Source organism: Vombatus ursinus, unplaced genomic scaffold (assembly GCF_900497805.2).
Source record: "Vombatus ursinus unplaced genomic scaffold, bare-nosed wombat genome assembly UNPS02015175.1, whole genome shotgun sequence".
Lineage (NCBI taxonomy): Eukaryota > Metazoa > Chordata > Mammalia > Diprotodontia > Vombatidae > Vombatus > Vombatus ursinus.
The window spans coordinates 7098281-7112851 of NW_020954953.1; the positions used below are offsets into that span (position 1 = coordinate 7098281).

Below are 14571 nucleotides of genomic sequence, written 5' to 3' on the forward strand. Positions count from 1 at the left end.
TTAACGCTCCCCAAGATTACCTTCACACCACAAAGGTGAAGTGTACCGGCTATAGACCACCAGCATGCTCCTGTTAGCGCTCCCCAAGATTACCTTAGCTTTTGGGGGGAGCTGCTTTATTACATTGTTTACTGTTATTGAGCTTGAAACCTGCCAAATGGCAGCTCATTCCCCATATCCTTCAAGTTCTTTTAGTACTCTGGGATGTAGCTTGTCCAGGCCGGTGACTTGAACTCGTTGAGGGCTGTTAGGTGCTTTCTTTCCATCTCCCCTCTTATCTTGGGTTTCAGTTTTCCTTTAACCGTTTTGTGTTCAGTCCGTTCCAGTCTAAAAGTCATTTTACTTAGTAAAGAAGACAGAAATGAAGTAAGAATTGAATTAATTCTGTTTTCACTACATTATTCTGTCCCATCTGTGAGCTTATCACATTCTTCCGTCTTCCGCTTGTCCCTAACTTAACTTAAGCTTTACTTAGCTTAGCTTCAGTTTTAAAGTAGAAAAATGTAAATTGATTGCCACAAGGAGAACAAAAGACCTCAGAAAGTACTTTAGTGCTTTCTTGCCAAACTGAGAAAGATGGATGCTAAAGGCATCACCGGGATAGACTGTCCACTTTTTTGGTAAAAGCTTTTGAAGGAGGGAAATAGATGATTACGAGCAGTACCATCTCATAAAGCAGAGAAAAGCCCTGGAGAGTAAGACCAGTTTGAAGAAAGCTTCGCAAGATATCCAGCCAAGTAAGATTATCCTGAGGGAACTCAGGGATGAAAACGGAAGGACTTCAGACAGAAGGAAAAGATTTGCAAAAGTCATTATAGTGAACTGTTTTCTCCATCAAAGACTGTGGAACTGCCACATGGGGATCCCAACATCACAGTGCTACACTGCTTATAGAAGAGATAGAGGTGGCATCGCCGAGAGGAAGGATGGGGCAAGCAGCTGAGCTGGATCATATAGAGAGTGAGAAGATCTGTGCTGGAGGGAGCGCAGTGGTGAGAGCATCGAGGGGCTGATACGTGAAGTCTCAGATGGAAAGAGAACAAACCCAGGCCTCATTAATACAGGGAGGAAGAAAGGGGTGACTGAAGAATATAACTACCGACTGCTTTGCCTACTTTTCCATCTATACAAAATCTATGAGAGTTGCCTATACACCGATCAAAGGCCTCTCCAATGAGGATATTTATATGGAATAACCAGGCTTTCATAAGAAATATTCAGCAAAGGACCACACTGTTACCATTTCACAATTAACTAAAAGATAGAGAGGAATATAAGGTCCCAATGTACTTAACATTTGTTATGATTAAAAAGCGTTTGATTTGGGAATAGAAAATGCCACCTTATAAGCTCTTTAACAAGGTTTCTTGTTGTACATAAACATCATTTAAGATTTCTTGGAAGATAGAACCCCACAAAGAACCCTGTCCAACATCACTGATAATAAACATCAGATGAGGAATAAACAGGTGGGTGTACGCTTGCCAAAGATATTCACCACCATGATGGAGAAGACTCAGTGCAGAATTCAAGTAGAAGAGGAATTCTCTGTGGAATGTGAAGTCCTCTAGATGCTCTTATTTGCGAATGACATTGTTTTGGGCCTTGATGCAATTAATATATTGCAGAGCCTCCTGGAAGAGCTCTACATTCACACCTATCTACTTATATTGTAAGCGCCTTGAGAAGAGGGATTGTTTCACTTTTGTCTTTGTATCAGAGGAGTTTGCTTGTCTATCCACTCAGGAAAGACCACATGGATAAAGAATGTTGTCCACATTTCAGCATTCGCTTGGCTAGGTACCCCATGAAGCTTGCCCATCAGTAGATATGTGTGGGACAGACAGTACAGATGGACAGTGAGTTGGATCCAAAGTTGAAGAGGAGGGAGGAGAATAGACTGGATCGCCCTCTGAAAATTGCAAAGTTTCCTTATTCCTTGCCATTAAAGCAAAATTGCCTGCCTTTTTAATACCAACATTCTTTTGGTATGACAGCATGGTAGCTAGATGTGGAATACAATTATCCCTGAAGAATTAAAAACAAACGTTACACAAAGGGCAGTGTAGAGGTGTATGGTGAGTGTGAGTAGGCTCCAAAATAATCAGTGAGGAACTCTGGAGAACAAGACTAAAAGGTATCATCAAGTATGATAGAAAGAGAATGTGGATTGGTCATATTTTCAAGAATGAAGGATGACAGGTAGAAAGCTAGAGTGTAGCATAGTACTCTCACAATATCAAGAGAAAGCAAGAAAGGCTTCTGGTTGGCAGACTTCTGAGAGACTGGTGACTTGGATTTCAATACGCATCCTAAGAGGGAGCTCCTGAATCAGGGAGAGTACAGATCCACTTCAATGGCATTAATTGCCTCCCCAGCCCATTCTGAGGCTGAGGGCTTTTGCCACTACCTTTCTGCAGTTATGCTTTCACTGGGGCCAGTCCTCAGTCACTTACCTCAGCTTCCACAATCCAGACCTGGTTTTTTAAAAATTTAGTTGATGATCATCCACATATTTTTCTTCAGTTAGATTTCTCCTTTTCTCTTCTTGATGAGAATCATTTGTATTTCTGTCTTCAGAATTTTGTTCTTGAGAGCTTCCTATACTCTTGGGTCAGCTTCCCTGGAGAATTTTAGGCCACAGAATCCTCTCTATCCTTTCTCTGAATGTTTCAGAATCTCCTCTAACAACATGCTGGCTGTGTATAAGATGATACCCACCTTTCCTTTCCTTTCCTTCTCTGGCACAAACCTCCAGATGACATAGTTACTTTCCCCCAACATTCTTACCACTTCTATTGCAATAACTCGTTTCTCCTTGTTGGTCAGTATCAGGTCTCTTTTCACAAAATTAGATTTTTTTAAAAAGTTCATTTCATGAAAAATTCTTACACCCATCCTTTTCAACAAGTGAGCTACTTTGATAATAGCTTAGTTTGCTCATTCACAAAGCCACAACATCCACCGATTTCATTGATCGTGTTGGCAGTGTGGGAGATGATATAGGTTCAGGCTTGTTAAGATCAGTAGGACTAGCTTATTATAAAGCACTGCTTTTTAAATGTAGTCTAGTGGGGAAACCTCTGCCAAGTGCTTTGAGTATTTGGAGATACTCTAAAAGGGGCATTTTGAAAATTCTTCAACTGAGGTAGGTTCTAGGTCTGTTCATCTTAGCCTTTCCTGCAGGAGCCCTGTGTCTTCTTCATGAGAGCTGCTTGGGGAGCCGTGCAGATGACTCTCTTGAGAGGCAAGGTGGCTCAATTAACTGAGCAATACCTTGTAACACTGGCCCTGCCATTTAGCATCTGGGCTTTTGAGCAGATAGCTTCTCTTCCTTTCATTGCCTGTTCCATCTCCAAATCAGGAATAATGATATCAGCCTGCCTCAGGAGAGAGGTGGTGAGGGGTGATTATTTTGCTCCAGGTGATTTATGTTCATTATATTTCAATTCTGTTTGTGTCCTTATGATAGCTGTTTGTGACCTGTCATGTTAGGGGGTCCCATTAGCAATAATTTCACCATCTTATCTCCATTGTCAATTGATTACTCCAGGGAATGACAGTACTTTATTTAGCCCAGGACCAAACTCAGCAAGGTCTTAGCCTGACACTCAAACCATAGATTGATTCAGGAGGCTAGAACAATAATAGGGCACCGTGTCTTCCGGAAAAGAATGACAGCTATAATAAGCACCATGACTGATAAGATGTGAGCGAAGATGTGTCTGCTTTTAGCAGTTAACGTGAGCTGTTGGTCTGGTTTGCAGTGCCTGTTTGCACATTCCCTCCGGAAATTCTCCATGAGAGACTGGGGAATTGAACAAAAATGGATGTCCATATTGTTGCCCCTGCTACTGCTCTATAATGGTGGGTACCTTCCCCCCCCCCCCATTTATGTGACTTATTTCAACACATCTCATAGAACCTACCATCCTAAAATTTAGCATTGGAAGGGCCCTTAGAGGTCATTTAATCTCCTACCTTTTCATACCAACTCATGGGCTCAGAAATAAGATGTTCATCATATGGTTACTCAGCCTGAATCCCTGATGTGTTGCCTCTTAGTGGTTCATGTTTAGCCCGACATGTAGCTCATAATTATTATCCTTAACAAATGAGTGACATTTTTGGTAGTTAAAATTTGGAAGAGCTACAGACACAGCAGTTCTAGGAATTTTTGCTGAAGGTAGCCAAATGCTGCTGTCTGCTCTTCATTACCTGCTCCAAAATCGGTACGCTCCTGGTGCAGACAGCATTCTGGATTCCCATGCCTGCAGCGAGAATCCAATGGCGACAGCATACGGCACTCAGTGATTATTGCTAGAACAATCTGTTAATTTGCTTTCAGGTTTTTAAAAAAATCAGAGCCTAGGATCAGCCTTGGGGGGGAAAATGGAGTTGGTGAATTTTTCCCATCCTTCTCCTGCCTTCTTAATAACGATCAGAGAAAGCAAGGTGGTTTAGTAGAAAGGGCTCTGAACATGGAGTCCTGTGGCCTTGGGCAAGTTACTTTTCCAGGTCTCAGTTTCATAATCTGTAAAACGAGGAGAATAACACTTTTCATTGGCTGCTTTATCTCTGGATTGTTATGAAGAAAGTGCTTTGTAAAGCTCTTTATAAACATGAGTTATTACTGGCCCTTTTGCAATGATACATTTTTATATTGTCTTCCAGATCCATTCTTCCCCCTTTCCTTCCTGGTAAACAGTTGGTTTCCTGGCATGCTGGATGACCTCTTCCAGTCTGTGTTCCTCTGTGCGTTGTTACTGTTCTGGCTCTGTGTGTATCACGGGATCCGAGTACAGGTGAGCAGAGGACTATCCTGTAGGAAGCTGTATAAAGTCAACCATTCATTCCTTTCCTACTGCTAAGGAGGTAGCATTTCAGCATTGGCCTTTTGTCCCTCTTGTTCTGGGCTTCCATGGCTTTTCAAGGACAAGTACATCTATAGGGACAATCTTCAGTACTCTGCTTAATGCTCTGTAAAAACTAGATGAATGTTAAATCATAAAAATCTAAAATTAACTAAAGGCAAGTCTTAGCTAGAATTAATATCATTAATAAGAGTTTCTCTTCTTTCTTTTTGTCCCAATAGGGAGAAAGAAAATGTTTAACATTCTATTTTCCTAAATTCTTTATTGTTGGACTACTATGGTTGGCATCTGTCACATTAGGAATATGGCAAACGTGAGTAATTTCATTGTATACTAAATGCAATACCCAAATGCCCCCGAGAAAGGGAGACAACCATCATAGGTCACCTCAAAGGAACCTGCTGGAATACATTTTATATCTGTACTAAATGACTATTTTATTCTCAGAACTAAAGGGACATATGAGGTAGTGGTAGCCAGAGATGGAGAAGACCAGCTTCATTTTGGGTCTCTATGGTGTGCAAGCAAAATGCTGTATTTTAGAAAAGTTGAAAAACTAGTCCCATGTCAGTTACTTAAGTATTTGGCTTGTTCATTGTTACCTTTAGCTCTTCTTTCAGATTACTGTGGATGTTTCTTTATTAATATTTATGCCCTTATGCAAACATAGTACAACCATGGAGTTCAGTTTTGTAACTTGGGCACTAGAGATACTCAGGTAGTTGTTAGGTTGTAGAGCATGCTTTGGCCAGTGTTGTATCCAATGTAATGTCAGCAGGTGATGTTACAGAGTTCTAAGCTCATTTTCACTATTTACTCCCTTTTAGTTTTTATTTGTCTGTAAGAGCATGATTGTTAGCCAGTTATTCTAGACCTTTACTCTGGTTAGTCATTTTTCTTTATGGTCTTTTCTTCTTCAGTGCTACTGTATAGCTGGACACATCTTTTGGGGGAAAGAGACACCACCATTGTTAAAGGGTGTCTGTGGAAGAACTTTCAAAATAGAACTTGCAGATGGAACAGTCTTTAAATTGGAAACTTTAGTAAGAAAATGCTGCATTTCTCACTGCATATTCAGCCATTGACTACCAGGCACCTATTTAATATTTATCTGATTGTGTGAACTTAGCCTGAGTTAATAAAATTGCTCATTTTTTCAAATGTAAGGCATGGGGGCAGCTAGATGGCACAGTGGATAGAGCTCCAGCCTTGGAGTCAGGAGGATCTGAGTTCAAATGCGACCTCAGACACATAACACTTACTAGCTGTATGACCTTGGGCAAGTCGCTTAACCCCATTGCCTAACAAAAAACAATAAAATAAAATAAAAAGTAAAATGTAAGGCATGAGATTTAGGATTTCTAGAAAATTTGGGATTGCTTTTAAAAGCAACTTTTAAATTTTTTTATAATGTTGGCTTTTTTTTAATCAGATAATTTTAGAAAATATGTAATATTTTATTTTTCCCCAATTCCATGTTAAAACAATTTTTAACATATTTTTAAAGTTTTGAGTTCCAAATTCTATTCCTCTTTCCCTCCTTTCTCTCCCTCCTCCCTAAGATGGTAAGCAATCATGTGCAACGTTTTGATATTAGTCATTTTGTACAGGAAAACTCAAGAAAGAAAGAAGGAAAGAAAATGAAAAATAGCACACTTCGATCTGTATCGGTTCTTTCTCTGTAGGCAGATAACATGCTTCATCATGAGTCCTTTGGGATTGTCTTGGATCATTGTATTGCTGAGAAGAGCTAAGTCATTCACAGTTCTTCACTGTACAATGTTGCTGTTACTGTGTACCGTGTTCTCCTGGTTCTGCTCACTTCATTTTGCATAGGTTCATGTATATCTTTCCAGGTTTTTCTGAAATCATCCTGCTTGTCATTTCTTACAGCACAATTAACTTTCTATCACAATCATATACCACAGCTTGTTTAGCCATTCCCCAATCAATGAACAGCCTTTAGATTTCCAGTTCTAAGCCAGCACAAAAAACAACTGCTGTGAATATTTTTGTACAAACAGGTCCTTTTCCCTTTCTTGGGATGTCTTTGGGATATAGACCTAGTAGTGGCATTGTTGGATCAAAGGGTATGCATGGTTTTATAGCCCTTTGGGCACAGTTCCAAATTGCTCTCCGGAATGGGTTGGATCAGTTCACAATTCCACCAACAGTGCATTACTGTCCCAGTTTTCCCACAACCCCTCCAACACTTATTATTTTCATTTTTTTTTCATACTAACCAGTCAAAATCAGATAATTATTTTAAAAATAAATAATCTAGGGCAAAGCTATATATTAATGATTGATCTTTGATTTTTTTTTCGTTAGGGTAAATGAATTACATGACCCAATGTACCAGTATAGAGTCGACACAGGCAATTTTCAGGTAAGTATAGTTTGTGAAATCAGAGTTTATAAAGTAGTGTTCAGAATTGTGTTATTTTAAAATCGGTCTTTTGGAATGGGGTCATTTAATATCTAGAAGAGTTAAGGAAAGTTTTGAAATAGGAAACTTCCTGAGAAAAGTGTGCAAGAAATATCATCCTCCACCTGGGCTTTTCTTTTCATTTCCCAGAATTCTTGATAGGTCATTCCTGATTTGCTAAGAAAGAGAAAAAAATTATTTATATTCTTACCCAGTCATAGCCAACTTAAAAGCAAGTTGTTTTTTTTAATTGTTCGTTGAATCACTTGTTTAGTTAGGTGGAAAGGTGGGTATCTACAATTTGGTGATTCTTCACGTTGTCTCTTGATAGCTAGGTTCCTGACACTCTTTTCTTCCTTTGGAGTATATAAACAGAACTGGGCTGGTCCTCGGTAACCCTGATTTTCTCAGTCCAGTTCATTTTCCATTTTACTGCCAAAGTGATTTTCCTAAAGCGCAGGTCTGAACAGGTCATCGTCTCCCCACTCCCTCACGCTGTAGGCTTAAGTGACTTCCCAGTAACTCCAGGAACAAACATAAAGCCCTCTGTTTAGCATTTAAAACCCTTCACAGCCTGGTCCCTTCCTGGCTGTCCAGTCTCCTTAACACCTTGCTCCCTTCCACACACTCTCCAAAGCAGCCACACTGGCCTACCTGTATGAAGCATTCTATCTCCAGACTCTGCCATTGTACTCCCCCCCCCACTCCCCCCCGTTCTCCCTGTTGCCTCCCTGGGTTACTTCAGGACTCATCTCAAATCCCTCCCCCGTCTGCAGCAGGTCTTCGCTGATTCCTTCTACTGCTTGTGCCTTCCCTTTGAAATTGTCTTCCATCTGCTCTGTCCACACATGATACGTACATAGTTATTTATATATTGTTTGCCCCATTAGAATGTTAGCTCTTTGAGGGCCTGGATTATGTTTTTGCCTTTCTTTGTGTTCCTGACACTTAGCTCAGTGTCTGGCACATAGTAAGCATTTAATAAATGCTTTTTGACTGACTAATCATAATTTTAACGACCAAGCTTGGGGCCAGAGGGACAGCTATTGCACTGGAGAACAGAGACACTCCAAAAAGATCACTATAGGCCCAAATGTTGGGCTCAATCTAATAGGATGAAATATATTAGGAATAATCATGTAAAATCTAACCTTTGGTTAAAAAAAAAAAGCACAGCTTCCTAAGTACAAGATGGGGAAAGAAATCAGTTCATCTGAAAAGAGGATTTTAGTGAACTACAAGGTCAATATAAGTCAATTTAACCAAAAACTCTAATGTGATCTTTAAGAAAGGCACAGAGCATCTATGATGGAGAAGAAGCGATAGTCCTGTAGTACTTTTCCCTGATCACAGCACACCTAGAATGTTGCACTCAGTCCTGGGTGCCATGTTTTTGGAAGGACAATGATAAGCTGGAGCACATTCAGAGGAAAGCAGCTGCAATGTTGAAGAGATGGTGCCGGATGAAGATCAGTTAAAGGAATTGGGGGTGTTTCACCTGGAAAATAGAATTTACGGGGGAATGAGATAACTGGGTTCCAGTGTTTGAAGGACTGTCAAGGGCGAGAGGGATTAGACTGGTCTTGCTTGGATTCAGAGGGCTGGATAAAAGAACATCAAGTCTTCCTAAGAAGTCAGACTCTTTACAAGTAGAATGTGCTGTCTTGAAGGGAGTATGTTCTTCCTCCTTGGAGGTCTTTCAAGCAAAGACCAGCTGACTGCTTGTCTGCAGTGCTGGAGAAGGGGATTTTGTTCAGATGGGAATTGAACTATATACTCTCTGCGCCTCTTCTGCTTTGAGATTCTGTGATTGAAAGGTTTGTGGAGACTTTTCTTAATTGAAAGATGAATTTATTTGGAAAATTGGTGTGAGCCTTCCTGTACCAGGACCTTAGCCCAGTAACGGGTCAAATGAAGTCTTTGGCTACCAGAACTCATTCTTGAGGAGAGAATTTTGCTTTATATTCTATAGAGTACACTTTTCCATTGCATAGTAGAAGGAAGGTTGTACTTAGGAGTCAGGAGACTTGAATTCAGATCTGGTCTGTGTTAGCTCTGTGACCATGGGTAAGACACTTCACTTCTCTGATTCTCATTTTTGAAATCTGTAAGATGGGAATAGTAATATGCATACCACCTTTCTCAAGGAGAAGAAAGCGCTTTGTAAACTTTGAAGAGTTAATAGAGGCTGTGATTTTCTTGCCACTCAGGCTGCAATGGAAAAGCAAACCACTAGGGGGCTCCAGAGTCACTGAATGATCCCTTGAGAGAGAAGACCAAGCCAGAGTTTCCTGGTGATGCAAGTCCTTCTCCTGAAGCACTTGACAGGTCTTTTATCATATTAATGATGTCAGAACTCCTGAGCACTCTTCTGAGTCCAGCCACCAAATAGCATTTCTAGCACTAGAGTATAGCCTTTTCAGAAGAAGACCATAGAGTATTCAAGTTGGAAAGATCATAGAAAGAAAGGGAAGGGAAGAAGTATTCATTAAGTACCTACTATGTGCCAGGTGTTTTTCACGTCAGGTGTTTTTCAACTTTTATCTCATTTTATCCTTGCAACAATTCTGAGAGGTAGGTGCTGTTATCTTCCCCACTTTACAGATGAGGAAATTGAGGCAGGCAGAGGTTAAGTTACTTGCCCAGGGTCACATAATTAGTGTATGAGGATGTATTTGAACTAAGGTCTTCCTGACTCCAGACCCAGTGCTTTATCCACTGAGCCACCTGTCTGCTTCCTTAGGGATTAGCTGTGTGTTTTGAGGAGGGAAGGAAGGAGATTTATAAATGGTCTGAGGAAAGACCCTCATTGCACAGAGAGAGATTAGAAGTGTGTGAGTAGTGAGTGTGAGTGGAGAACAGAGGGGCAGAGCATTCGGAAGTGAGACTGGGGAGATGAACTGGAAGCTGGGGAGTGGAAGCTTGTGGTCTTCTTGCCCGTTGTCTGCTTTTCCTTTTTAATGCTGCTCAGGAGCACCTGGCCTAGCAGTGGCTGGAATCCTGTATTTCCTATATGCAAACCCAGCATTTGAGGTTTCACCTTCTTACCTAAGGTGGGTAGCCCCTGTAAGTTTACAGGGATCTCAACTTCTGGGATTCCTTCATCTGCTACTCATCAGATCCAGACCTTTGACTCTGTTTCATGTCTGCAGTTTCTAAGGATGCTAATGATGTACAAATTTCCTAACATCTATAAGCATTACTTTTTGTTGCTCTACCCAGTTAGCCCAGAGGGAAGCATGATATGATTTGCCAGTGACCATGCAGGAAACTCAGGCAACACACCAATGTAGGGTCATTATTTTTTGCGGTTTGCCCTTGGACATTCTAATGCCATTTTTATTGTAATGAACAGGAAGTCGTGAGGTATGGGTTCTGTTCCTGGCTGGGCTGCATAGAACGATGTGACCTTGGACAGTCATTGAAAGTCTCTGGGCATTCATAGAATGAAGAGGTTGGACTGGATGACCTCTAAGGTGCCCAAATCTATTATCCTGCCCTCCTTTCTGAGCATCTGAGCATTGGTTATCTGGTGATCCTGTTCTGAGAAAGAGTGATTACACTTCTGTTGCTGGGGATAGCATCAGAAGGAGGATCACCTGAGGTTGATATGTTTAAATGACATTTTTGTTTTGTTTGTTTCCAGGGGATGAAGGTTTTTTTCCTGGTGGTAGCTGGCATGTATATTTTATATCTTTTGTTCTTGATTGTGAGGGCATGCTCAGAACTTCGCCATATGCCTTATGTTGGTAAGTGACACTTCTCCTAAGCTCCTAAGACTGTGCCTGGTGGAGTTAATGCCCGGATGGATGCAGGGTTTTCCTGAGGTGGTCCTAACCTTACCATGAGGAAGATACATGGGATAGACTTCCTTAGCTTCTAGGGAGCTCTCAGAGTGCTAGACAGTGCCCAGTTATGAAGCACAGGAGGGGTCCAGAGGAAGCCCTTCTACTTGAGGAGGGCCTGGGCTGATCTTTTTGGACTGATGCTTTTTAAAACAATCATTGTGACCGTTTTAAAGCTGCCACAGGTTTGCTGCTGCTTCTGTAGCATAGTGCTGAGAGAGTGCTGGGGCCATTTCTGAGCCTTTGCTGCTTCTAAGACCACCCTTCACTTGAATCTTTGCCAAATGAAAAATCATGGTCTCACCTAAGGCCCTTTTCAGACACAGCTGATGTTTTACCTTTATAAAACTTAAGCGCATTGAGTAACATCCTTTCTGGACTTCAGATGAAGGAGCCCAAATTAGGAGAATTTGTCTTGAAAGTTTCCTGGGATGGGATAATGTTTACTGCTAAGATTGCCTTAAATTGTCATTTTTTTGATTTGTCATTTCCAGATCTCAGGTTAAAATTCTTGACTGCATTGACTTTCGTAGTACTTGTCATTAGGTAAGGAAACCTTTTATCCAGAAACAAAAATAACACAAATCTTTGTTTTTCTTTTTTCTTTTCTCCTTTTGAATATTGAATTTCAACATAAAAGTTCCAGCTGAATACTCAGGGCTAATTGTTGTCTTATCGATCTGCTGGCTAGAATGTCAGTGTGTACTGATGTACTTCCAAGTCCCTCGTGCCAAGTGGGAGGGAGGAATGCCAGGTGCCAGGCAGGTGGGTGGTAGAGAGGGGAAGCCATAACCTGCTGCCATCCATCTGGCAAAACCAAAGACATTCACCTCCCTGGTGTTTTGAATGGTCGTGGCATAGAGTGTTTTCATTCATTAAATATTTCAGGAGTTACTCTCTGTACCATGGAGAGTAGTGATTTTTCAAAGGTTTCAATCCCAGTAGAATACATTGAACACTCCTGGCTCTTCAGAGCTCTGTAGTTATGGTGATTTCTTTTGTATCTTCAGCACTTAGCACGGTGCTTGGCACATGGGAAGCACCTAATAACGGGTTTTTCATCCGCTTATTCATCCTGAACATGACTTGTCACCATATGGTCCATGGAGGGGGAGTAGAATAGGAAGGGCAGAGCTGTGGTTTCTTCAGCATAGAGATCTCCCCATAAGGAACTTCCCTCCCTCAAAGCAGATGGGCTGTCCTTTTAGAGAGTTGCCTTGGGCACTGAGAACTTTGGTGACTTGCCCAGGGTCACACAGCCAGCCAGTATGTGTCAGAGGCAAGACTTCAGCCCCACCCTCTATCACTTGTTGTCAATCACATGCTGTCTTTCAAAAGTATGGTACTTTGGATGGACAAGTATACTGTCCCTGAAGATTACTTTTAAAAATCAATTCCAGATTTTGGCTTGCTTTTTTGCCAATGGTTTTCTCATCAGAATAGAGTACAGAAAAGAACAGTATAGTTTTCCGGTAGCTAGGATTCAAAGGAAGTGGATAATCGCTTCTGATTCCCTTGGCCTGTAAAGGTAAAAGCCATTGCTTATAAAGACACCCATAAGGGAAAGTGGGGCCTAGAGTTTTAGTGTGTCCTTCTACGTATAACATGCAATATAAAGTGGTTTTGAGTAAATCGATGTGGCAGCAGACAATTTGGGACTAGAAAGATGTCAACAGAAATTATAAATGCTGTGCTTGGATGCTCCTTAGACAAAAAAGGATTGGGGAGATTTTGGAACAAAATAGGGAAGATTAAAGCCTTTTTTTATTCTGAAAATTGCCCTATGTAGTATTTTGGATAAATAATGTCATATGTAATATTTTAGGGGATAAACTACTATTCTCATCACAATTTTAGTACACAACCTCTCTTTACTCTTTAGGAAACACTGGAGTAGAAAAGAGTGAACAGTTTAATGGGGAATGTGTCATAATCACCAATAAGCATGATAACCAGGTAGAATATGACAAAGATTAAAAGAGAAACCTAGACAAGAGCTCTGGAGAAATTTAAGGATGGAGAAGTCACTTTGAGTTGAGAAGAATTAGAGGAGGCTTTAGGTTGGAAGGAAGTGGTACCTGAACAGGGTCATGAAAGAAGAGAAGGATTTCAGTAGGCAGACATGCAGAGAGTACATTCTGGTCACTGGAGATGATGAGCGTGAATGCCTAGAGATGGGGAAGTGTAGGACAGGAGTGGGAAACAGCTAGAAATCCAGTATGTCTGGAACATAAGTTGTTTGAAGGAACATAGAAATTTACCTTTTTAGGTAATTAATTGGGAACTAAATTTTGAAAGATGTTAAGTATTAGGCTAAGAATTATGCATTTTTCTCTAGAGATAGAGGATTGATGTAGGTTTTTGAGCCAGAAAGTGACAAGTCATCTAAGCAATAGAAAGATTATAGTGACAATTGCATAAAAGAATATTGAAGAGGAAGAGACTGGAGGCAGAGAGACCAGGCTTGGTTTTATTGTACCGGGACTATTGTTATTATAATAATCCAAACAAGAAGTTGAGAGACCTTGAATTAGGGTAGTGGCAGTATGGTGGAGGGGGGATGATACATGCAGAAGATATAGTGAAGGCAGAATTGATCTTGCTTGGCTACTGATAGAGCTATCCAAAAGTGGAGCGAGCTGCCTTAGGAGGTAGCCTCCTAATACCATAGGAAGTTTTCCCCTTGCAAGCAGAGGCTGACTGTCATGTTGTAATAGGAATTCTTTTTTTGGGTATGAGTTGAACTAGAAGGGCATTCTTTCTAACTCTGAAATTCTTGATTATATGTAGGAAAGGAGGAAAGGCAAAAAACTAAAAGATAATTGAGGTATTCTTGGCCATAGTTAGTCACTATCAACAGCAGTAAGAAAGTTGAGAATATTAGGTTTTGAGGGAAGGAAGATAAATTCCATTTCAGATGTTGAAGGTTGAGGTGTTGGTAGAATATCTAGGTGGACAGATGTGTTGAGATTGAGGTGTTGGATGTGTCCAGTGGGCAGCTGGTGAAGTGGGCCTGGAGGTCATGAGAGATACTGAAACTAGATATCTGTAAATTCATCTGTAAAAAGGTGATAAATGAAACAGTGGGAGTGGATAAAATCATCTAAAGAGAGAGTATAGAGGAAAATGAGAAGAGAGCCAAGGACAGATTCCTAGAGAACATGCAAGAGGGGGTTGGTCAATGATGTATAGCACTCAAGTAAAACTCAGTAAGGACCATAGAATTTTGTAACTAAGAAGTCATTGATAACCTTTGAAAGAGTCATTTCAGTACAGTAGTGGGGTCAAAAGCCAAATTTCAAGGGATTGAAGAATGAGAGCGTGGTAAGGAAATAAAATAGAGAAAGGATGGGTAGATGACTTTTTTTTAAAAGCAGTTTGGCAGTAAAGGGGAAATAAGGTATTAGAAGATAACTTGAAGGGA

At 40.7% G+C, this 14571-nt stretch overlaps 1 protein-coding gene across 2 annotated transcripts in view; it reads left to right on the plus strand.

Moving 5' to 3' along the window:
• The window catches only part of LOC114031464 (transmembrane protein 181), a 90954-nt gene that overhangs the window by 69839 nt on the left and 6544 nt on the right, over positions 1-14571 (plus strand). For both annotated transcript variants that reach the window (XM_027846534.1, XM_027846535.1), the window contains exons 8-13: positions 3768-3867; positions 4675-4805; positions 5096-5187; positions 7206-7263; positions 10949-11051; positions 11642-11693. In XM_027846534.1, coding sequence (XP_027702335.1) covers positions 3768-3867; positions 4675-4805; positions 5096-5187; positions 7206-7263; positions 10949-11051; positions 11642-11693 — 536 coding nt within the window. The remainder of the gene's footprint in view (positions 1-3767; positions 3868-4674; positions 4806-5095; positions 5188-7205; positions 7264-10948; positions 11052-11641; positions 11694-14571) is intronic.